Genomic DNA, 25,051 nt, shown 5'->3' with positions numbered 1-25,051 from the left:
TGTCTAATTAGTCACAGAGAAGATTACAGCTGCTTAATTTAGTGTTCAGTTTTCTGCTGATTCAGAAATTCCCGAGGAATAAAGCATCCAGTGGGTGATAACACAACTGGGCAGATCCTCCTCACAACTGGCTTTAAGGGGGAAAAAATTAATTAGGGAGGATGAAAGCAAAGCTGTGGACAGGCTGGAGTGTTCACAACAAAAAGGTGAGATTCCTGTGAAATGCATTTTATTCTGGATGAAGTGGAAGGAGTAGCAGGAATATCAGATCCGTGTGTGGGATTGGAAGCTTCACAGCTGGAAATTTGCATTTGGAGTGATGCCTTTTTCTCTGGTCCTAAAAATATGAGCCAGACACAGTTAGGGTGATAAAAGGGGCACCTTGATCCTTAAGTGCACCAATTCTGCAGGTGGAAAAGGCTGAGGATGCACCCTGCTCATGATTTCTGTACAATTTTTATAAATTCTGCAAATTAGCATATCTGACAAGAATGCCCCAATTAGGCACCTGCCCAGTGAATTAATCCCCCCAGTTCTGGTACCTTCTAAATTCTCCCCCCTCAGATGAGATCCAGGCTCTGTTCACAAAAATTTGTCTCAAAAAGCCATTTTCAGCCTTGGTTTCCAAGGATAGCCAGGACAGCACAGGGATCCTGGAATTTGTTTTGTCTTTCTGCTTAGGAAAATGTTGAAGCTAAACTATGATAAAAAGCTACAAAAATATGTGTAGAGAATACAGAGAATATGTGAAAGAAAAAAAAGGTAAAAACCAAAATGGCATCAGAGAATAAAGAGGAGGTAAAAAGGCAAAAACCAAAACAGCATTAGAGAATATAGAGAAGATAAAAAGGTAAAATAGAGAATATATGAGAATATATGAAGGAAAAAAAGGTAAAAACCAAAACAGCATCAGAGAATAAAGAGAAGATAAAAAGGTAAAAACCAAAATGCCATCAGGGAATATAGAAAAGATATAAAGGTAAAAACCAAAACAGCATATAAAAAACCAAACCAAAAACCAAATAAATAAAAGAAAAAAGGTGAAAACCAAAACAGCATCAGAGAATATATGAAAGAAAAAAAGGTAAAAACCAAAATCCCATCAGGGAATATAGAGAAGATAAAAAGGTAAAAACCAAAAGGACATTAGAGAATATATGAAGGAAAAAAGGTAAAAAACAAAAACAGAACATATAAAAAACCCAAACATATATCAGAAAATATATAAAAGAAAAATGGTAAAAACCAAAACAGCATCAGAAAATATAGAGAAGATAAAAAGGTAAAAACCACCAGGCCATCAGCAGCCATGGGGCTCGTTCCTTGGGCTGTGCTATCTCATTTTTCCCTGCCCACAGCGTGTCCCTTGTGCTTGCAGAGCTGACCTACGCCTGGATCTTCAACGAGTACCCCACCTTTGTGCACCAGGACAACCGGCGCTTCGTGTCGCAGGAGACCGGGAACCTCTACATCGCCAAGGTGGAGACCTCAGACGTGGGCAACTACACCTGCGTGGTGACCAACACCGTGACCAACAGCAAGGTCCTGGGGCCACCCACGCCCCTCGTGCTCAGGAACGACGGTAGGACCCTCCCCAGCTGCCCTGGGGGGCTTTGCTGGATTTTCGTGGGTGGGTGTCACCCAGAAAGTAAAAATTGGCTGAAATGTTTCTGTTGGAGTGTCTTGGTTTTTTGGAGACAGGTGTCTGCTAAGGAAGGCAGGAGCCTCCCCTGAAATGGAAAATGTAAACCCCCTCCCTCTCAATTGCTATAAATTTTAAATTAAGGGGCTCCCAGGCAAAAATATGGGAGCACAAATAACAGCTCTTTAATAGGGAAGAAAACAAAAAGATAAAATAAACAATACTGTAAACCAAACCAACACAGACAGAGTCAGAACCCAGCCTGACACCCTGTGGGTCAGGCTGTTGGCAGCAGTGCCATTGGAATTGTGGCTCAGCCCTCCTGCAGTGCCAGGGCTGGTTCTGCTGGAGCAGGGATCCTGGAGAAAGGTGCAGTCTCTGCCTCTGAAGATCCAGGGGAAGAGGCAGCTGCTGTTCCTCTGGGGAATCCAGTGCAGAAGCTGTGCTGGTGTTCCAGAATCTCCAGATTATATCCAGGTAGGAATGCTTGGCTGGTGTTCCAGAATCTCCAGATTATATCCAGGTAGGAATGCTTGGCTCCTCCCTCTGGGCTCACATCTCCCAGTGGGATGCTGTAGTTCTTATCAGCCATGCAGGGACATTCCATAGCTGTTATCAGCAGGTGTCTCCCTGGAGGGAGGGGTGGTTGTGGACGAGATAAGGAAAGCTGCCCGCTGAACAGAAGCCAGCTGCCATCCAGATGGCAAACAGATACAATCTGCTTGGCAATCCAGGACATGGAGTGAAGGGGTTTTTCCCCCTCTCATGGTTTTTCAGTGAGGTAGAGTCTGCTAGTCACACTGCTAGAGTGACTCTCAGAGTCAGGCAGTAATTACAAAAGAAAAACCCAGTGGGAGTTGGCCAAAGACAGGAAACAAAATAGATTTTAGAGTCTGGACATAGCAGTTTTTCTCATTTTATGCAGCCCCAAAGTGAACAAAGGCACTTTGTTTTTTCGGTAACTGTTAGCTCAGCCTGTGTTTCCCAGCAGAATTAGTGCTATTATTAGTGGTCTGTGGAATAATACAAAAAGGGGGAGAAGAAAGCAAAAGAGGATTTCTAAATTTATACAGACAATTGATCTGTATCGTCATCATTTTGGAGCAGATAAGAAAAATACATTTGCATGTTAATTTCCAATTAAAATTAATTAAAATGTCTCTGTTTAAAGGCTAACAGTTGGGACATTTGTTCCAGGAATAGAAATGCAATGTTAGCAACTTCTGGAAGAAGATCCACTGTCACCTTGTGGGATTTGACAAAAATTCCTTGCTTGGAAAACGCAGGCCCCTTGCTGCAGCCTCCTGCCTGTCAGGTTGACAGAATCCCTGTGGATGGAGTGGGAAATGCTGCTGGTGATGAGGAATTGTCCCAGCTGGATTGGGAGGGGTGGAGGTGCTGCTTCTCCAGCTCTGCTCCATGTCTGCCCTCCCTTTCAGGGAATTCTGTGTTCCCATAAACACAGCACAGCAAATCTGTCCCTCTGGGTCCACAGTGAGCATGGCATGGATGGCACAGTGCAATGGTTAAATTTGCCTCAAGCTGACAATTGCAGTGCTGATATAATCTTTTTTTAATATTCCAATAATAGGATTTTTTTTTTTGCAAACCCTATTGGAAGATGTGGAGAAGGGCTTGGTACAAGGGTGTGCAGTGGTAAAACAAGGGGAAATGGCTTTAAACTGATGGGGAAGGAATTGTTGCTGGGACCATCCAGGTGTTGAGAGCTGCTGCTTTCCTATTTCTCTTTAAAATGTGGGATTTACCATGCCAGGATTGAAACAGTAACAGTGGGAAAGGACCAAAATAGTCCTGGAATAAAATTGCCATCAGCAGCAGCTGTATGGGCCAATTAAACTGTAACATTTCACAGGTGTTGTCAGGAAATGCATATCAAACCCTCAGACAAATCAGCCTCCTCCTGAATTCCTGGGACTTTCAGCCCCAAAAAAATGTTTTTAAGCTTTAAATTGGAATAAAGACACAAAAGCCTCTGAAATGCCATCACATGGAGCATCTGATGTGCCCTGACACTGGGACTGCTCTCCAAGCCACAAACCCAGGCTCTGCTTTAGTCCTTTATTTTCTCCTCCATCCCCGCCACCTGCACAGCTAAGTCAGATGTTCAATCACCCAGCAACAGCAGGAAAAATGAGGATTTTCTGCATGGAAATGGTCTTGGATTCAGGATGGAGATGTCTCAACTGCTCTGATGTTGCTGCTATAAAGAGCAGACAGCAGGACTCACTTCATACCCTGTATAAATGTATGGAGATAGGCAGGGTGTCATTGCAGCAGGAGCCTTGTGGTTTTTCCAGGTACAAATCTTGATTTTTCCAGGTGCAAATCCTGATTTTTCAGTGGTTGGAGTTCTCTGTGAGGCTGGGAGAGGCTGCAGGGCTCAGGTGGCTGTAGTTGGTGTCCCACAGCCCCAGGGAAACATTCCCACCCCACTGGGGTTTTATCCTCCTGGAATTTCAGCTCTCCAGGCCCAGCCCAAGGCAAAGAAATGGGAATAAATAAAAAGTGAGTGAAGAGAAGGGGGAAAAGATCTCCAAAAGTTCTATCAGCTGCTGCTTTGGAGACCACGGCGCAGTTCTTGGCTTGATTGAAGCTCACCCAGCAAATATTCAGCGGAGATTTTGGAGAAATTTAGGCAAGATTGCAAAGATTTGGCAGGTCTCAGTTGGGAAAACAGGATTTTGAGCTTTTGGAGGCCGCAGTGTTAACATGCAGAGGGCTAATGAGTGACGTGCCACATAATTCTTGTTTGTATGGTTTGTAAATGCTGGAATGTCACCAGGGAATCCCAGATTTCCTGTTTGATGTGCTGGGCAGGGCAGGAATATGGGGAGAATATCCATATTTTTAATAAATGCATTCAGTTTTGACAACTGAGGCTGTGCAGCAGCTACTTTGTTGAACATTTATTTGCAGTTGGAAATATTTATTTGAATTTGTGTTGGAAGATGACATAACCTGCTCTTGCATGAGAGCAGGTCAGCAAGCAGAGGTGGACGTGGTGTCAGCCTCACACTCAGCATTTCCAGCTCCATCACTGGAAAACTAAAGGAAAAAACCAGGATTTTCTTGCATCCAGTGTGAAAAGCAAGAGCAGTCAGCAATCACAGGCCAACCTCAGCAGCTCTGACATGCCCCAGTGTCACTGCAGGCTCAATTCTGTATTTTTGGGATTCTCCAGGGCTGACCCAGCTCCTCTCCTGCCTTGGCCACCGTCCAGAAAGTGCTGCACTGTTGAGATTGGAACTGCAATCATCAATTAGCTGATAATCACTATTGGTGGAATTATATGTGCTGGGTTTAAGACAGTGCAGTGGCTGGAAATGGAGCCATTTGTCAGGGGTATAATGGCCTTTTTATGTGCACAAATTTTTAAACACAATTTCATAAAGAGGCTGCCACGCTCCGTGATTTACTGGGGCAGTAAAAAATAAAGAAATTACCCGAGGAGTAGAAGATCTCTGTGCATTGAAGTCCTGGAATTTAATAGAAATATCTCTGTTAACTCCAGGGATTTTAAAACTTTTTTTCCTAATGGCTGTTTGTACCACGTTCCATTTCTAGAAGATGCTGAACCTCCCTGATTATTGCTCCCCTTATTTCACAAGTTACCTGCAAAAATCCTGCATATTCAAAAGCAAAAAGTAACAGAGCCACGAAGAGATTTTAGTCTTTGGCAGATGGTGTGGAGAGTTGGTTCAGCTTCTCCTCTGGCAGTAAATGGGAAAAGAGCCCACACTCCACGGCTGTTAGGAACAAGCCATGTTTAAAATGAATGGATTAATTGGGCAAGTAATGATGTATAGAACAGCTCTGCGCTAGCACGGGAACACTTGTGAATTTACTGCTGAAATTCAACCAAGCCTTAGCATCTCCTTTATGTTCCCAGGGGTGATGGGAGAGTATGAGCCCAAAATAGAAGTGCAGTTCCCAGAAACTGTTCCATCTGCGAAGGGAACCACGGTGAAACTGGAGTGCTTTGCCTTGGGCAAGTAAGTTTGGATCCGTTATTATTATTAATTATTATTCCTGCAGCTTCTCACGTTGGTGGGTTTGTGGGGTTTGCAGCAGTTCCTAATGACCCACTTCCCTCAGCAGGAGTTACTTGTGGCCAGTTTTCAAAACAGCCACAGGGCTTGGGGACTCTTGTTCCTGGAGTAAACACTGGCAACATTTCCAAAATGTGTGGACTGGCAGGAAAATCATCACAAAATGGATGGTTTGGGTTGGAAGGGACCTTGAATCCCATCCAGTTCCACCCCTGCCGTGGGCAGGGACACCTTCCATCAGCCCAGGCTGCTCCAAGCCCTGTCTTTTGGACACTTTTAGAGCAGCCACAGCTCCTCTGGGCAACCCCTGCCAGGGTCTCCCCACCTTAAAATGGATGTGTCTTTACAGCAGAACCCCAAATTCAGCTGGGTCAAAACAGCATTTTAATAATAAAACATCTCCTGCTTACACACCATGATAAACACATTTACATTTGTGTTCCACATAACCCACCCATAATAAAACCTGTTTATAAAATCTGTTAATATACACCAGATTGAATAATTGTGAGTGACGGCCATAATCATTTAAACTATTGCACTGTGTAGCCCCACCTCCCCTTTAATGGTTCAGGGAAGAATGTATGTATCAGATTAGCATAAAATCAATTATCAATTCACGTTTACACTTATATTCCATGTAACCCACCCATAACAAAACCCCTGTGGACCCTGTGCCAGGCCCCTCACTGGGGTGTGGAGGATCAGGAATGGGACATCATGCCATGGTCAATATGAAGCCAAATTTATTATCCCAAAAAGGCTATATTTATAATAAGTTTTTACTGTCCATGTGTCTCTAGCTAATACATGACTGGTTAATCCTAGCTGTTCATGATTGGCTAATCCTAGCTGTTCATGATTGGCTAATCCTAGCTGTTCATGATTGGCTAATCCTAGCTGTTCATGATTGGTTAATCCTAGCTGTTCAAAATAGAATGCTGATTGGATCTTCTGATTTTTTCACCCGCCTTGCTGTGGTCGTCTGGCCCACCCATTGCTTCTCTTTTTTCTCACTTTCTCAAACTCACTGACAAACTTGCTGAGTCTTGATGACTCTTCTTCTTGTATCTTTCTCAAGGATACACCAACCCCATTTCTGAATATGTCCATTATCCATTGTTTGTGAACGTGTCCATTGTCATTGTGCATCGGCTGAGTGCGGCCATTGCCTCACAAAAACTGCTCAACCTGCAAAAATTCCCCAACACCCCACTGTGAGCATGGCACTTCCTCTGGCAGCGTTACTGTCCTTTCTCTCCCTCCCTCAGCCCAGTGCCCACCATCAGCTGGAGGAGGGCGGATGGGAAGCAGCTGCCGCGGAAGGCGCGCAGGCACCGCTCCAGCGGGCTCCTGGAGATCCCCAACTTCCAGCAGGAGGACGCCGGGCTCTACGAGTGCGTGGCCGAAAATGTCAGGGGCAAGAACGTGGCCCGAGGACAGCTGACGTTTTATGGTGAGCAGGCCGCCCGCTTCCGGGGCTGCTCCGCAGTAAATATTCTGTGAGGGCGTCATTTTGCGGGGATATTTTTTGAAGCGACTTTCTTTTCCAATGGCACGTCTCGAGAAGGGTGTGATTTGAAATCAAACCTGGCTGAATGGTGCATGTTAATTGAGAATCAGAGCAGCTGGAACAAAAACACGTCCCCGGGAGGACATTGGCATGGAAACGTGCTTGGAACAGTCGCTTTTTCCTTCTCATGGCTGGGGAGGGGGCAAGGCAGGAAATCTGGGGGAGCATCCTCGTGTTACAGCTTGGGATTTGTGATGTATGGGTTGCCCCAGCTTTTGGGGATAAATGTTAATTGCTGATAACCAATTAAGAACAGCTTTCAAGAGGATCAGTGATTGAAGAACAGGGGGAGTTGGGATTTAACAGTGCCAGGGCAGAGCCCTCTCCCCTCAAAAGCTTTCTGCTCCTGCTCTTCCCTCACTGCAATCCCAGCCCTTGAGCTAGGCACTGGGAAATGCCAAATTTCAGCCTCCTAGGCCTGCTCTGTTAAAGATGCATTCATCCCTCTGATCCTGGTGCTCATCCCCAAATTTCTGCTGGGAACAGCCCACAAAGCAAACAAAGTGTGGCTTTACCTGTGTAGAGGTGAGTGGGAGCTGCAGGGAGGGGATTTAGGGACACAGGGGGCTGGGTTTGGTACCAAGGTTCTGTTGGAGATGTTTTGGAGAGGAGAAGCTGCAGGTTCCACACCCCCACAGATGTGCAGAGCCCTCCACAGCATCCAAAATACCCTGGTTTTGTTGCTCCCCTGGTCCCATCCCGTGTTGTTCAGAGGAAATATGGACAAAAACTCAGAGTTTTCTCCCCCAAATGTTCCTGAGCTCCTGTCAGCAGGGAAGATTGGGTTGAACTCCAGAGATGAGGAGAATGGGTTTTGATTTATAATAATTTTGTCACAGAAAAAGAGTTTGGGAACCAACCCTTATGGCAAAACTGAATTGACTGTGGTGGGTAATGTAAGCTTCTTTTAAAAAGGAGGGAAGTTTTCAAATTGGAAATATTTCTGAAAGACATTTCATTTAAAGCCACAACTTTGGGGGCTTCAATTTCAAATGAACATTTCTCCTTTTAAAACTGAGGGAAATACAAAATGAGAAAACATTAAAAAGAAGTGAAAGAGCAAGAACAAAGTGAAATCTTTCATGTTAAGGAAAGAGTCCGGAGTTGATTTGAACAGGTTTTAATTTTTTTAATTAGATGATTTAAAGATTCCTTTTTCTGTGCTGTGTTTTTCTCCTGATTTTTCCCCATGTGGAGAGTAAATTAAAAGACTCATCAATTGTAGAGTTTTGCTGTACCCACAGCCAAAGCTGCCTTTCTTGGAAAGCAGTAAATGGAGCCTTTGGAACACTCCCACCATAGCATATATCAAGTTCTAATCTCATTACTGTAATGAATTTACTGCTCTGGATCCTACACAAAAGCTGCCACTGTGGCTCCTGCTGCTTTTCACCCCCATTGTGGCATTTCTGCAGAGAATCTCGAGGGTTTTTTGGGAAGAGGAGTGTCCTGCTGTCAGTCTGTCGTGCTGGGAACTCTTTCCATCCATCTCCTCCCTGGGACAGGAGGAATTCCCCAGGAGAGGTGGCAGACAGGCACCTCCCCTGCTGCAGGTTTTAAAGAGAATTCACTAAAATATCATCCTTGTTGTCTTGAGGATGGTGATTTTCCAGGGAACTAGTTGGGTTTTTTAGGGTAACTTGTGTTTTGCAGCCAGTACTGAAAATAGATCTCTTAAAAAAAAACAACTTGCATTCTGTGCTCTGGGCTCTGGAGTTTTGCATGGCAGCAAGATTTTTTAAGGGAAAGTAACGTACTGTAAAATTTTATACAAATAGTTGGGAAAAATAACATAATTTTCTTTAATAATTAGGGGGTTTTTTTTAAAGCTGAGAAATGTTATTTCATTATTGAAATACAACTGCAATGCTGGCAGAGCTTTCAAGCTGCTTTTGGAAGGTCAGGGCTGGTGCCTGGAGAGGGAAACGCCCTGGAGGTGCAGAAAGGTGCAGGTTTGAATGGATTTGAGGAAGAAATTTTTTATCATCAGGGAGGTGAGGCCCTGGCACAGGTGCCCAGAGCAGCTGGGGCTGCCCCTGGATCCCTGGCAGTGCCCAAGGCCAGGCTGGACATTGGGGCTGGAGCCCCTGGGACAGTGGGAGGTGTCCCTGCCATGGCAGGGGTGGCACTGGGGGGGATTTAAGGTCCTTGCAGCCCAAAGCATTGGGGGCTCAGGGTGCTCTGGGTTATCTGAGGCGCTGCCCACCTGCCCTGATGTGCTCTGCAGGTCACACTGGGGCTCCAACAGCTCCACTCCTTTCAACCCAGTCAGCAGCCTCTGTGCATGGCACAAAATAAGCCAAGAGAAGAAAAAGAAATTCAAATTTGCCTGCTCACCGTAGATAACCCAGCGTTGTCAGCTTCCCTGCGTGCTGCTGGGAGTTGTCAGGGAGGGTTGACTTCTGCTGTGTTTCACTCTTGTATCAGAGTTTATTTTCTCCTCCCTTAGCATATCAGTGCCACTGAAGTTGTTTGGCAGGCTTGTTGTAGCAGAAAAGGTTAATTAAACGTGCAATATCCATTCTTGCTGCATTTCCTGTGCTCTGAGCCCCTGCACCAGGCTGTGTCTCACTGCTCTCCTCAAACACTTCTGCCAGGGCTGGGTCCCCCTTGCCGGATCGACCTTCCCATGGAAACGTGGTCCTGTTAATGCAATTACACAGCTCCCTTCTGTTTCCCTGACTGATGGAGCTCTCAGTGGCACATTTCCCTGCTGGCTCTCTTGTTCCCCCTGTGTCCCAGCCTCAGGGTAATTCCTGCCAAAGGCTCCCGCTGGGATTCTTGGGATGGGCCAACTTGATCCTTGTGGGTTTCTTCCAACTCCGAATATTCCCTGATCCTGAACTATCAAATTAGACTGCACAGCCTCTTCTTTTCCACCTTTTAGAGCCCTAAGTGCAGGTGTTGCCTTCCTGACCTGGCAGCTTGTTCCCTGTGCCAGCTGCATCCTGTGGCTGAGGCAGGAGAGGTCCCCAGTGGACACAGGGTTCTCTTCTCCCAGTTTCTCCCAGTTTCTCCCAGTTTCTTTAGATTCTCCAGTTTCTCCCAGGGCCCTCCCCACCCTCAGCTGTCTGTTTTGGGATGCACTCCCATTGACCTGATTGTATTTTTAATCTGGCTGCTCATAAATTTTACATTTGCTAACCCTCCGCAGGGCTAAGATTTATATCCTGAGCAAACAGCAATGCCAACAATTATTTTTTTTTTCCTGGCAGAAGTACAGTAAACAGATTACCTTAACCAGCTAATTTAAAAAGAAATTGCCTTTTTTGTTCATAAAGCCAGCATCAAGGAGATGCTTATTTATTATTGATGTTTAATTCATGGTGAGTTTAGATGCTGTTTCAGCCCGATCTTCTTTTGTTGATATTTCTGACCCCAAGGCTGCTCATCCCTGGGTTTGAGCTCCCTGGGCTCTGCTTCCCTGTGTTGACTCTGATGAGTCAATGCAACATCCTGAGATCCCCCTGCCCAACAAAATATTGCACCTGAATAACAGAAAATATCAGAAATAGCTTCTGGTTGAGGTGATGTGAATGTGAGGCTGGGAGTGACAGCCCAGGGGAGGGCTGAGGAGCTGCAACCCCACTGAGAACATTTGTTTGCTGGGATTTGGACACAAAATATGGGATTTTGCCCTGGCTTTCCAGTCAGATCCACACTGGGAAATATCCAAGCTCCAAAACAGCTCAGCTGGAGCCAGCACAGAGGGAGATGCTGCCTCAGCATCACCTGCGTTGCTCCAGCATCTCCCGTCCTCTCCTGCTCTGGCAAGACAAGGAAAGGAGGAAAAAATTGCAGCTCAAACGCTTTCCAAAAGTGTCAGCACAGCAGCATCTGCATTAGCAGACAGACAGACTTGTCTGTCACTAATTACAGTTCTGTGCAGCATTTTCTGAGATATTCAGCAAAACCCGTTCAGTTGGCTGGGCCCCTTTTCAGATTAAATCCTTCCCACTAGGAATTTGTGAGGTTCCTTAATTTTGCAGAGAAAAGAGCCCTCCTTTCATCAGTGGGTCTGTGTTTTATTTGGGCAAAAGCCACTTTGTGCCACCCTGTAAAATAGCCTCAGATGTAAATCAGATTATGCTCTTCATTGTGGTCAGAGTCTAAAAAGGAAATTTGCGCAAGTGAACATCAGGCAGTTTTATGTCTGCTCAGTTTAGGTCCCAGATCACAAATAATTTGCTGAAAATTTGAATAAAGTGAGCTTCTGGACTGATAAAAATACAAGAAAATTCCTGTACATAGGGCAAGTGCACTATTATTGTACTATTACTATATTATTATGAACTGTCTTTCACATCAGTCACTGGAAAATCCTGTTGCCACCTTTTACACAGGAAAGAGTTAGTACAGGGAGAAGTAACTCTGACTTTTGAATTCTTTGCTGCCCAAGGGAGGTCTTGCATCCAGAACACAGAACACATTCCTGCACAGAATTGTTTCTCATCAGCTTCTCCAAGGGATTGCTGGAACCCTGCTTCCAGAAAAATCCAATTCTTGGAGATTAGGAAGAAGTCTCATGTTATTATCATTGTTGCTTGGAGAAACATCTCTGCAGCAAGAGAAGCAAAAATGCAAATAGGGTGAAACACAAACAGGAATGAAATGTGAAGGCTCCTCATGGAACACCCCACAGCTCCCTTGTACCCCTGAGCAGCTGCAGTTTAGTGTCAGGATGGAAAATGAAAAAACCCATGAGCAGGGTCCCTGTGGTGTGCCTGTAACACCCAGGGCCCACAAAAACCGGGGAGAAAATCCTCTAATGGTGCAGAGCAGGGGTAAATGAGAGGAAGGGATGACTGAAGGGGTTTTATCAGCTGGGTTAACCCCTTTGTCGCAGACATCTTTCATGAAAAATCCTTTCTTAGGATTTTTCCTTGTGAGAAGCTGCAGTTTCAGCAACCAAAGTAAACAGTGGTTATCTGCTGCTGTGGAATGCAACAGGTAGACCCGTGATTGGTCTCCTGTGGGTGTTTGGATTTCTTGACCACTCATGGCAGAGCTGGCTCTTGCTCTGTCTGAGACACAGATCTTTGTTATTCATTCTTTTCTATTCTTAGCTTAGCTAGCTTCTGAAGAAACTTACTCTTTTCTATTGCCTTTTAGTATAGTCTTAATGTAACATATATCATAAAATAATAAATCAAGCCTTCTGATCATAGAGTCAACATTCTCGTCTCTTCTTCATCCTGAAAACCCCTGTGACCACAGTCACACCCCTTCAGATTTTTCTCTGTTTCTTTTCCTCTGGTGTTTAATATTGTAGTGACCAGCAGAACTCCAGGCTGGGTCGGTAGGGTCAGTCTTGTAGAGTTTCCAAAGACTCACCCAAATGGAGATTTTGGTTTTTTCTAGGCACAGCATTCCAGCAGATTGGTTTGGTGCAGGATTTGCTCACCTTGGAGTTGTGAGCAAGATTTCAAACAGTCCTTGAGGTCAGGAGGGAGGAAAGGAAGAGACAGGAGCAGTGGTAACTTGGGCTCTGCTTTCTGTGATATTTGGGAAGGAAACAAATCAGGACTGAGGGGTTTGTGCTCAGGAGCTGTGTCCCCATTAGGGGCAGGACCTTACACACTGGCTGCACTCTTTATTTCCAATTACTCATCTGCTTTTCCCATCTGGTTGTTTTGGTTTTTTTTTACTTCTTGCACTTGGCTTTCTGCTCTTTAGACTGCTCTGATCCTGGGCTCAGTCTCAATCTCCTTAGAATAGAGATGGTAATGGACAAGTCATTCAGCCTTTCATCTGCCATTAATGATGAATTACACAGCCTGCACCAGGTCATCAGCTGCTAGAAATTGGCTTAGGAACACTGAAATCAATACACACCAGCTGAGAATTGGATTCTGGATATGTATTAGCACCTCATTTGCTTGAGTCTTTTTGGTTGTTTTGAACTCACAGATGATTGCAGAGTCCTACAGGTTGTTTTTTTTTTTTTTTTCTGGTTTATTTCTCGTATTTCTCCTTTACTTCTGGGGGTTTGTTACTCATTTCTGAGGTGATGCATCATCACCTGCTACATCATTTCATTTTCAAATATCTTTTAGGACATGATTTCCAGTTCCTACTTTTGCCTTTTAATTTATTACAGTGAAGGACAGACTGCCCCTGGACTATTTGTCTTAGAGAAGTAAGAATATATTTGGCCATATTTTCCTATTCACCTTCCTATTCACCTGGTTTTAACTGTCCCACTTTGTGTTGGTGAAGACTGAAAGGTGATCAAAGATAAACAGGATTTTTTCTCACTATTTCCATCACTTTTTTTCAGGTCCCCTGAGTACAAACTCCAGAAATCTCCTAAGAGGGGGAGATTTTTCTTTAAAGCAGTCCTTATGTAAGAGTCGTGCTTATATCTCTAAGCTTTTTCTTTCACTTTATAGATTTAGCATATGAATTTTGCTTGCAACTCAGATGAATTCTTAATCAGCTTCCAGATTTTTCCTCCAGGATGTTTCCAAGGCCAGTACTATCTTAAGTACACCAAGCAGGACCAAAATATCTCCTGGAAAATAATTTCTCTTTGGTCAGCACTGCTGAAACGATCCAAAGGACTCTTTTCTAGACCAGTCACAAATTCAACCTTGTCATTATCTCGTTGCTATACCAGAAAATGTTGTGGAGAGGAGCCGGTTTCATCCCCTTATCTGAATTATTTTAATTATCATGCCCAAAATCTTGCATCGTGTTACCTTGCTCTGATCCCCAGTGGGCTCCTGTCAAATTCCATTAGGTTGTGGCCACTCTCCTTTGGTGGCTCACACAAATCTGCAGCCTGAGCCAACCCCTGAGTATTCCCCAAGATGAAGCCAGGAGCTTCTCTCTGCACTGAACTGTTGAGAGGAGAGCTTGACCTAATTAGAAAAACTCCCCAAGAGCAGCAGAGACCGAACTCCTGCTGAACAAACGGCGCAGAGCTTCTCGCTGAGATCATTTTCTGACCTGTGCTGCTCATTCTGGAGTTGCCTGCACCAAAAATGGCTTTGGAATTGGGAATTTTAACCAGTTCAAAGCACTGAAAGGGGTTGGGGTGGAGTGGGATGGAGGCTGGGGCTCGTGGGTGCTGCACCAAAGGGCGATGGGAATTTGGGGAATTTGGGGTGGTGGCTTCCAGCACTGCACGCTTCAGTCTCAGCACTCAGGGCAGGAGTTGGGATGAACAAACCACCCCAAAAAATGCCTTTTGGAGAGAATTTCCCTTATTTGGGGAAAATTTTATTATTATTTCTCTTATTTGGGAAAATGATTATTTCCCTTATTTGGGGAAAATGATTATTTCCCTTATTTGGGGAGTCTGTATGAAATGAGGATGAATTCTGAATTTTCTCAGAGCTTTTCACTGAGATGATTTTTTGACCTGTGCTGCTTGTTTTGGAGTTGTTGCACCACAAATGGCTTTGGAATTTGGAATTTTAACCAGTTCAAAGCACTGGAGGGGGTCAGGGTGGTGTGGATGTGACTCATGGGTGCTGATGTGAATTTGGGGAATTTGAGGTGGCAGCTTCCAGCACTGCATGCTTCAGTCTCAGCACAGGATTTGGGATGAACAAACCATAAAAATGCCTTTTGGAGAGAATTTCCCTCATTTGGGAAAAATGATTATTTCCCTTATTTGGGGAGTCTGTATGAAACGAGGGTGAATTCTGAATTTTCTCAGAGCTTTTCACTGAGATGATTTTTTGACCTGTGCTGCTCATTTTGGAGTTGTTGCACCATAGATGGCTTTGGAATTGGGAATTTTAACCAGTTCAAAGCACTGGAGGGGGTCAGGGTGGTGTGGATGTGACTCATGGGTGCTGCACCACAGGGTGATGTGAATGTGGGGAATGTGAGGTGGCAGCTTCCAGCACTGCACATTTCAGTCTCAGCACTCAGGGCAGGAGTTGGGATGAACAAACCACCCCAAAAAATGCCTTTTGGAGAGAATTTCCCTTATTTGGGGAAAATTATTATTACCCTTATTTGGAGAAAATTGTTATTTCCCTTATTTGTTGAGTCTTTATGAAATGAAGATGAATTCTGAATTTTCTGTCCTCCTCTCCACGGGAGTTATCTTTATTTTTCCATAGCACAGACTCAGGTTATAGAGCACAGCTTACCATTCATGGCTTTTCTTGATTTGCAGATTAATTCCAGTTGTTTTGTCTGGGTGGTTTGGGTTTTTTTTTAGTTTTGTTTTCATGTGGGAAATCTGTAAAACAGCACAGCAAAAATAAAAAAGGCAAATGGATGTGTGTGGGTTTTATAGAGCTCCTTTCATGGGATCATAAAATTCCCTTCAAAATGATGAGTTAGATGCTGTTAGAATAGTAAATATGTAAATTCATGAGTAATTTGCAAATGTCCTTGAGCCACTGAACCCGTTGCAATTGCTCAGCTCGATGGAATTGTTCAAGTTCTTACTCCAGATGACAGAACTGACTTTCATCCTCCTGCATTTAAAGGCTTTCCCTTACAGACAATAAACAAGCTTAAAATATTACAGGGGCAGGAGGGGCAGCCAGAGAAATAAACACCACTCACTTCTCCTCTCCCTTCTGCATTGCCAGGATGCTCAGTTCACTTTTTTGTTTTTTGGAATTCCCTTGGAGGTCAGGGGCTGTGGGAAATTCTCCACCTCATCTCTGCTCTGTAGGCACATTCAGGGTGCCAGGGGTGGGGCTAAACACAACCTGAGTTCCCTAAATTTGGATTGCCAGCATCCCATCATCACAGGCATACCCCAATTTTGGGTATAATCACACCCATTTGCCATTTTGATCTGATATTTTTAAATTTATCCTTTCAAGCCCATCTTTGGGCCCCTGTTCCTATCCAAAGGAGATGTGTAAAGTTGTTACCTGGCTTTGAGAAATCTTGATTTTTTTCTTTTATCTGATTACACAGGGAAAAGTATTAATCAGGTTCTTGGAGACCTCTGCTGGTAATACCATCCTGCTAAGTCCGATGCTCTTATGTCAAAATAGGGCAAATGCCCATTAAAATATCAGAACTCTATTGGGACTTTCTGAAAAGTATTATAGATATAATATATTAATGTACTATTACTGATAAGATCTTAAATAGGTTATATTGTGTATTGTAGATATATATGGACAAGAGGTAACTCTTAAGAAAGTCTGAGGTTTTGGGTGGTCTTCAAAACCATGTGGCAATTTTAGTGGAATTTAGTGGAATCTGGCTAAACTCAAACTCTATTTAAAAAAAAAAGCCAACAAACTGATAAAATGATGTGAAACAGTTAAAAATACAATCTCACAAAACTGCCAGTGCTAGTTTTCTAGTTTTCACCAAATTCTACCAAAATGTGTCTCCAATATCTGCTTGTGGCCTTTCTAGGTTTATTCAGAGTCATTAATGCAATAATTGGGTCCAAAGATTTTTCCTTCCTGTGGCAATGGATGGAGATCTGGCCATAATCAAGACAGGACTGAGAGCCTGGACCTGAAGTAGTGCCTGTAACCATGCAGAGTTACTGGAATAACCTCAATTTCAATGCAGAACTAGTTCTAAATTACATGTTTTGAAGTCTGAATTTTAGGGCTTTGAAGCCCAAGTTATAGAGACCCTGAGGAGGGAAATGTCTCTGTTTGAAAGACCAGGTGTGTAGCTGCTGCTTTGTTTTTGCAGGATGAGCAGGGTTTCTGAAGCCACTCTTTTTCTTTAAGGGTTTTTACTACAAATAAAATAAAAGTAGCTTCTGATCTTGGCCTGTGCCACCTTCAGAAAGCAGCACTGGACTCAAGGAAGAGCAGTAATCTTTAGCAGTTCTTACCATGCTTTTTTGGGGCTACTTAAAAAACAGAGGCCAGACGGAATTAAGGGAATAAAAAGCTGTTCTATTTATTGAAGGGCTTCAGGTACCTTTTGGGCAGACAAAGACCCCCCAGGGGCTACACCCAAAATGGATGATGGGTCAGGGTTTTCACACTTTTAAAAGTGTGAAAGTTATAAGTTTGGTCCATTTGCATTTTGGGGGTGAATCTGCCAATTCCAGCTTCAGGTAATGCAGTCATTGACCCCAGGTTTGCTCCCCCAACTCCCTTTTGTTCCCACCTCTGGGTCCTGAGGCAGTGAGGTGTCCTTGATTGCCAGGCCTGCAGAGGAATTGTTGTGTCTGCCCCAGGTGGGGAAGCAGCAGCTCCCACTGAGTGTGGAGTTTAGAGTTCCGCACAAATATATGAAAATTAAAGCTGAAATCCCAGCGTTATCAAGTCCAACGCTCTGATGAGGGAAGAAGGGTCTGTTTGGCAGCACAACAGAGGTGCTGCTCCCAGCCTCCCTTCCCTGCTTGCCTTGCAGCCCAGCCCAGCTGGACGCAGCAGATCCGCGACGTGCGCGCGGCCATCGAGGAGCGCGTGTCCTGGGAGTGCCGCGCCAGCGGCCGCCCCAAGCCCTCCTACCGCTGGCTCAAGGATGGGGAGCCCCTGCTGCCACAGGTAGGCACAGCTGGAACCCCCTGGGGGTGGGGCTGGGCGGGCTGGGGTGCTCTGCCAGCTCGCTGAGCTCTGGGTGCTTGAGTTGGGGTGGGGAGGACGGGGATGCTCCGGAATCGCGGAATGGTTTGGGTTGGAAGGGACCTTCAAGATCATCTCGTTCCACCCCCTGCTCCAAGCCTTGTCCAGCCTGGCCTTGGACACTGCCAGGGATCCAGGGGCAGCCACAGCTTCACCCTCAGCACCCAGGGCCTGCCCAGCCTCACAGAAAATCCCCCGTTCCTTCTCATGCCTGGTGGCACCTCCCTACTGCCGCCAGGGACAAGCAGGACACACCACAGCTCTACATTCAGAGCTCCTCCCCAAAATAAAAGATCCATGATGCAGCCTAAGGCTGGACAGAAGGAGGAATGGCTGAATGGGTTTGGAATGCGTCACCAGAGAATGATCACCCTAAAGTAATTATTTTTATTTATGATGTTTAGGTGAACTCCAAGTGATAATGAAACCTTGGAGTTCTTGCTGGTGTTTAATGGTGTTCCCACCCCTCCTGCTGGGCTGTGTTCCTGTGCAGGAGGAGTGGAATTGCATCACTCCCACCAGCATGTCTGCCCAGCCTCTCCTGGAGGGTCATCACCCAGTCCATGATCCCACCTTGCCACCACAAACTCAGCCAGGTCACCAAAGCTTTGGTTTCACAGCAGCCAGCACTTTTTCCCCTTCACTTACTGTGAAAGAACATGGCAGCCCCAATTTGATCAAACCCTGATAAAAATTGCACAAACATTAAATTTCTGCCCTAAGGCCGAGTAGAAAACCAATAGCTCTTTATTTTAGAATTTTTTTTTTGTAAATGTCAAACTCCTAGGGAGGGAGGGAACACTTTGCTGTACTTATTAGAATTGATAACTCGAGCTCCATATCCTCAGGCTGACAAATGACAGCCTGGTCTTTCACTCCACACACTAATTCTGGTTGCTTCACGCTGGTCACTGGCAGATGGGCTTGTTCCTAAATCACGTTAGTGGCTGATATGAAGTAAAGGATCATTAAATTATTAGCATTTACATTGTTTTCAGTAAACTGCAGAAGATTTTAAATGTTTCTGTCTGTGCTGGCTGAGATGGCAGCCAGTCTTAGCAGCCTGCATTGCCATATACACTCAAAATGGCCTCAAGCTGTGCCAGGGGAGGGTCAGGTTGGAAATCAGGAGGAATTTCTCCATGGAAAGGGTGAATTTCTCCATTGGAACTGCCCAGGGAGGTGTGGAGTCCCCATCCCTGAAGGTGTCCCAGAAACACCTGTATGTGCTACAGTTCAGTTGCTATGGTGGGTTTTGCTCAAAGGTTGGACACAGTAATCCTGGAGGTCTTTTCCAACCTCAATGGCTCTGTGATTCCATGGAAATACCATTGTTTGAAATGTTTCTGAGGATGGGCTTGGCTGTGATGTGCCACTGTGGAACAGAAGTGCATTTCTTGCCTCAAGCTTATCTCCTTGAAAGGGATATTAATCTAAATGCTTTGGGTATTAAATCAATGAGGGGTCAAGGGAAGGTCCTCCAATTGAAATTGCATTTACCAGCTCCTGTATTGGTTTCACCATTTAGTCTCTAGCCTGACATAAATTTGGCTGGCAGACAAATAAATCGCAGCATGCAGATTCCTCCCATTACCGCTGCTTCCTTGGTCCACCTTGCTACAAAACACAGCAGGACAGCCTCTGGGTGCACGTTCTGGGGAAGGCTTGCTCGTGTTCTCGTTGATTTTGGAGTTTGTTTTGCTGTCCCCAGGGCAGGGTGCAGCTGGAGCAGGGCTCTCTGACCATTGCCAACGTGAGTCTGTCGGATGCGGGGATGTACCAGTGCGTGGCGGAGAACAGGCACGGCGTCATCTTTGCCAGTGCAGAGCTCAGTGTCATAGGTGAGTGCACATCCCTGAGCGCTGCCAGCCTCCCAAGGCCACTGCCAGCCCTGCACAGGGGCTTCTGACAAGCTGCAGCAGAAGGGGGGTTTTGATGATTGGTTTCTGAAGCAGAAGGGCGTCTTTGGCGATTTGTTCCTAAGGAAGGTGTGAAATGCAAACTCGAGGCAGTGCAGAGCAGAGAACAGATGTTTTTACTTCATCCCACATTCCTCCAGGAGCTGGCAGGTGTATTCCCTCTCCTGCTGGTTCAAGCTGTTTCTGGAGACACCTGAGCGTTGCCATTCAGAACATCCAGGTGCCCAGTCCTGGCTGCAGGGGTGACTCTGCTCAGGACACGGTGGCAAACCTCCTGTCTGAAGAGACCTTTCAGCAAACAAAGTTCCCCCATCCCAGAGAAAAGCATCTTCCACCCCACAGCTCTGTGCACAGCTGCTCTGCTCCTCCCAGATAAAAACAGGAGAAGCTCATGTGAATCTGAGTGGGGAAATAGCTGAGGGGAGGGAGCAGAGGTGACAGAGCCAGGATCTTCTCACAGGTGCCCGTGCCAGGACAGGAGGCAATGGCCACAAAAACCTGGAAATGCCACTTAAAATAAGAAAAACTTTATTTTGAGGTTGGTTGGACACTAGAACAACTTGTCCAGCGATGTTGTGGCATCCCTGTCCTTGGAGATGCTCAACATCCAACTGGCCACAGCCCTGGGCAGCCTCCTGTGGTTGAGCAGGGGTGGGGTGGGACCATCCCAGGGGTCCCTGCCAGGCTGCAGCTCAATCCCAAACCATGCTCTTGGACGAGAGGCAGCCCTGCTCAGCACAGGGATGGGTTTTCAAAGGGTTAAACACGATTCCTGATTACAAAATAACAGTTTCATTGCTCTCCAATCAAAAGTTCAGTAGCAGCATTCTCTGATTTATCCTAAAGAACAAAGCATGAGGTTTTTTCCTCTGTGAGCTGTGGGATTTTCAATTGTTGGTCATTTTTTATCATCAGTGATAGATACCTGCATAGAAAAAAAATTTCATTTGAAGGATTGTGTGTGTTGCTGTTGGAGAAAGGTACGATAATGCTCAATAAATTAGACTTCACAATGCTGAGATTTATTGGACATGAAAGAAATCGAAATAAACCCACTGATGTGCTTTTCTTGTCTATTTAAAACCTGGTAAAAATGGACCTTTGGGAAGGAGGAAGATGTTTTCAGAGGAGAGAGGTTTAATCCTTTTTGCTGGGGACTCCCAGGTTGTCCCTGTGCCCAGCAGCTCCTCGTGTCCACACAAAAAACCAAATTTTGGAGGGTCTGGTCTGAGAAACCTGGCAAGGAATATTTATTTGGACAACTTCTCACTTGGGTTCTGCAGCTCTGCTTCTGTCTGTCACAGGAAAAGCACCCAAATGGTGTCCTGCAGATAAATTCCTGTGCATCTGTGATTTAACTTGGCACATTTTGAACGGAAAGCAGCAGGTTTGCCTTTTCACTGGAGTTTCAAAGCAGGGCAACATTCTGAGCCCTCCCTGGGAAATTTTAGCTTTTAACTAGATCTGAGTGTTAAAATGGTTGTTTTAAAAGGTCCTGAAGTTAAGCACTTGCTACTGGTGGTGTTTAATCACCTGAAGAGAGACTTACACCAAAGTTAAGTGAAAGAGAGAAATGGAAAATTACAGACCCAGCTTTTCTCAGAGTGATTCTTCTCAATTATTGTTGCCAATTATCCTGCCTGGAGTCTTTAAATAAAAGCAGAATCCAGTGGTGCTGGACAATGTAAAAGACTGAGATGAAGTTGTCTTACAGAATTTTCAGGCTAAATGTTTAAAAAACAAATTGGAAAAATGAAATGTGGGCCTAGAGTGGGGAAGAAAGGTCATTAAAAACCCTGCTTGACAAACAAAAGGTGTGAATAAATTAAATTCATTACTCCTGAAGTGGCACAGGGAAGTTGTGGCAGTGCTGAGAAATGAGCCCAGAGTTTCTAAATGTCAAATGATGACGTTTTGAACGTCACAGAATAAAACCACAGTGAGCAACTCCTGTGTCCCACACAGGAGCAAGAAAATGCAGCAAATGACTCACAGAAAACCAGCCTGAACTGTTTATTACAGAGATGGGAGTAACAGGATTATTCAAAAAAAATCGCTTTTGCTTATAAATTTGGGACAATCATCTGAGAAATTAGTGTCAGAAGTGATGATATATTAATAATGATATAAATAATAATGCATTTGGTTCTGAGTGCATTGGTGGGAAGTGTCCTTAGGATGTCTCCTTCAATTCTGGAGTGTTTTCCAAAGCCAGTGCTGGTTTCAGGGCTCTTTTATAGCATTTAATATCATACCTGTGTTTCTGAGTGCCAGAATTAAGTCCCTGCCTGTGATTAGACAGGGAAAACAAAAAACTCTGGTGCAGGAACTTGGAGCACTGTTGGATCATAAAGCCCATCCCATTTTCAGTGTGGGATTGAGCTTTATTCACAATCAATTGACGGGAATAAAGCACAATTTGGCAGCAGGAGCAATAGCCAAAAGAATTGAGGCAGATGAGGGTGCCCTGAGAAAAGGAAATTTGTGGGGTTTTGTCTCCCAGCTGCTGCAGGTGAGCTTTGGATCCTGTCTTGGGGCATTGAGGTGATGCAGAGCAGGGAGATCTCAGCTCTGATCTCCCAGGGGCAGCAAAAAGGGAGCCAAGGACAGGGCAGAGAGAGCTGGGGCACCCAGGGATGGAGCAGGAGGGATCCAAGGAGCCAGCAGGGAGGATGGAGAGAGCAGACATTGCTCCAACTGAAAGCTGAGCTCCCATCAGCAAGAATTGTTCCTAAAGCCCTTCAGCTGCCTCACCTTCTGCTCTGAGCTCTCTACATTATAAAAATGAATGATCCTGTTGGATACCAATGAAACTCTTGGTTGTCTTGGGGGATTTCAGTGCCAGAGCTGCCTCAGAGCCCAGCAAAGGGATCATTAAAAAGCCTTTGGGGCAGGAATCAGAAGCCAAGGCATCTCCTTGTTCCCCAGGCTGCAGGGCTCTGGGGGTCAGCTCAGTGGATATCTGAGTGTTTGTCACAAAACACAGGAGTGTGCCCTGGGGGCAGGAAAGGATGATTCCTTGTGCCCTGGGGGCAGGAAAGGATGATTCCTCGTGCCCTGGAGCCAACAACTCTTGCCTTGTCTTGCTTGGCTCAGGGCCTGGCTGTGTCAGTGTCTCCCGCCTTTATAGAATTTAAATAAATAACCCAGTTCATGCAATAATTATGAATAGGAAGCATAAGTGTCAGCCTTTCTGGAAATATTACCATTTCTGATGAATTAGATGGGTTCTGTGTTTGTGAGAACTTCCCTGCCTGAGAAAAGGATGATCCTGACACAGAAAAAGGGAATAATTTATCCTCGTCATGCACAAGGTTCCTGGGGGTGCTGTCCCAGTGAGATGTGCATGGTGGGGTTACTGGTTTCTCAGGTTTTTAGCTGAACACACATTTTTAAACAAATCAGTATTTTTTGCAGTTAAAGAAGCGCTCAGGTGTCTTTTTACCCCATCCAGACTTCACTAGTGCATAAAGTCCAACCATTTAGGAATTGGAAAGTGAGGAACAACCCTGGAATGTTGTGAAGTTCAAATGAGTCTGGTTTTGGTTTTTCCCGAGGGAATTCTGATCTGGTTTGTGTTGGTTTTGCTTTCAGCCATCGGGCCAGACTTTTCCAAAACGCTGCTGAAGAAGTTAACTCTTGTTAAAGTGGGTGGTGAAGTCATCATTGAGTGCAAGCCCAAAGCCTCCCCCAGACCTACTTATTCTTGGAAGAAAGGAAAAGACATCCTAAGAGAAAATGAGAGGTAATGTCTTAAAGTAACCATTTCTTTCATTAACTAACCCAGGGACTTTCAGCAATCAAAGCTAAATTTGTCATTAATAGCTTTGCAAAATTGACTTGCAAATACTTGAGGAAACAGCCTGTGTTCAATCCCAAGGAGCTGGGGGTGAGATACCTATTCCCATGGTGCCCATCCCATCTCTGTCTGCTATTAAATCATCCCTGCCAAGAAGCTGATAAAAATGCACTCAAAAAAACCCAAATATTTTGCCTCTGCAGTGCTCTAAATATCCATTGTTTTAAAAAAAACCTAGATTCCCAGATGCTCTGCTCTGACACTCACTGGGCTGTGTCTCCTGAGCTGCTGAATCCTCACCACTGCCTTTATTCACCTGCAGCCTGGACCTGGAGACTGTGAAATGCACAATTAGGGAATGGCATTGTCATTGTTGGCATTGTTGTCTGCCTTCATGAGCAGGAGGGGCCAAGGGCCTGAGCTCTGCCTAGTCCTGCTGTATTCCTGCTTTCTGAACCCTGCTGTATTCCTGTTTTCTGAACCCTGCTGTATTCCTGCTTTCTGAATCCTGCTGTATTCCTGCTTTCTGAACCCTGCTGTATTCCTGTTTTCTGAACCCTGCTGTATTCCTGTTTTCTGAATCCTGCTGTATTCCTGTTTTCTGAACCCTGCTGTATTCCTGTTTTCTGAATCCTGCTGTATTCCTGTTTTCTGAACCCTGCTGTATTCCTGCTTTCTGAATCCTGCTGTATTCCTGCTTTCTGTGCTTGCTGAAATGTCATCTCCTCCCCACTGTCCCTGGGGACAGCAGCAGTGCCTGGAGTCCAGCCCCACTATCTCCCTACACCCCCAGTTGTGTGTGGATTTCAAACAAGAACTTTCTTGGCTGTTGGGAAAGAATCTGTTGGAATCCAGGAATCAAGATGCCAGGAAAAGCTGCTGCTGCAATCTCTTCTTCTAGGACAGGGCACAGAACTTTTAGACAGGCGTGGGAGAAGAAACTCCAATGAAATCTCTGCTTAAAGTGGCGTTAAAGGGTCCTGTGAGTGCCAGAGAGGCACCTGAGCATCTGGATCCTTCCCCAGCTGCAGGCTGATCCCGTGGAGGTTCATCAATATCGATGATCCTTCCAATTCCAGGTGGAGTTGAAGGCAGCACGGTGCCAGTGCTTGCTCTGAATGCTGATGCTCAGCCTGGTGGCTGCCTTGGCCATCCCTTCACAGTTTCTGCTGGGGCTTCTGTGGCTTTCCAGCTGGTGTGTGGTGTTCAGCTCCTTGCTGGAGACATTCTCTGTGGGTTTTGCTGCTGGGACTCCAGCTCTGGAGGCTCCTGCTGTCCAGGAGGCAAAACAGAGAGGGTTCTTCAATGTTTGCCCCAGAGCAGAGACTACCAGGGTGGGAAAAAAAAAGAAAGAAAAAAAGAGCTTTATGGGTTTAGGTTTGACTTTCCTCTCTGGAGGCTGAGGTAGTGTGTGCTGCACCTCTAATGAATGCCATGGCCTCAGGGCATCTCTCACTGGTGGTTGAGAGCTGTGCAATTGTGTTATTAGGAATTCTGCCCTGGGGTACAATTATATTATTGC

At 45.2% G+C, this 25,051-nt stretch overlaps 1 protein-coding gene across 3 annotated transcripts in view; it reads left to right on the top strand.

The window, feature by feature from the left end:
* The window catches only part of LOC139595743 (contactin-4), a 275,452-nt gene that overhangs the window by 201,554 nt on the left and 48,847 nt on the right, over nt 1-25,051 (top strand). For all 3 annotated transcript variants that reach the window (XM_071439314.1, XM_071439313.1, XM_071439312.1), the window contains 6 exons: nt 1,379-1,582; nt 5,553-5,655; nt 6,984-7,168; nt 17,597-17,733; nt 19,523-19,652; nt 23,325-23,475. In XM_071439314.1, the coding sequence (XP_071295415.1) occupies nt 1,379-1,582; nt 5,553-5,655; nt 6,984-7,168; nt 17,597-17,733; nt 19,523-19,652; nt 23,325-23,475 (910 nt within the window). The remainder of the gene's footprint in view (nt 1-1,378; nt 1,583-5,552; nt 5,656-6,983; nt 7,169-17,596; nt 17,734-19,522; nt 19,653-23,324; nt 23,476-25,051) is intronic.

The sequence above is a fragment of the Agelaius tricolor genome, unplaced genomic scaffold, assembly GCF_023055355.1.
Source record: "Agelaius tricolor isolate 1412-34295 unplaced genomic scaffold, bAgeTri1.0.p SCAF_14, whole genome shotgun sequence".
Lineage (NCBI taxonomy): Eukaryota > Metazoa > Chordata > Aves > Passeriformes > Icteridae > Agelaius > Agelaius tricolor.
Note: the sequence above shows the minus strand (reverse complement) of the source record. Positions and strands in the feature narration are given on the sequence as shown.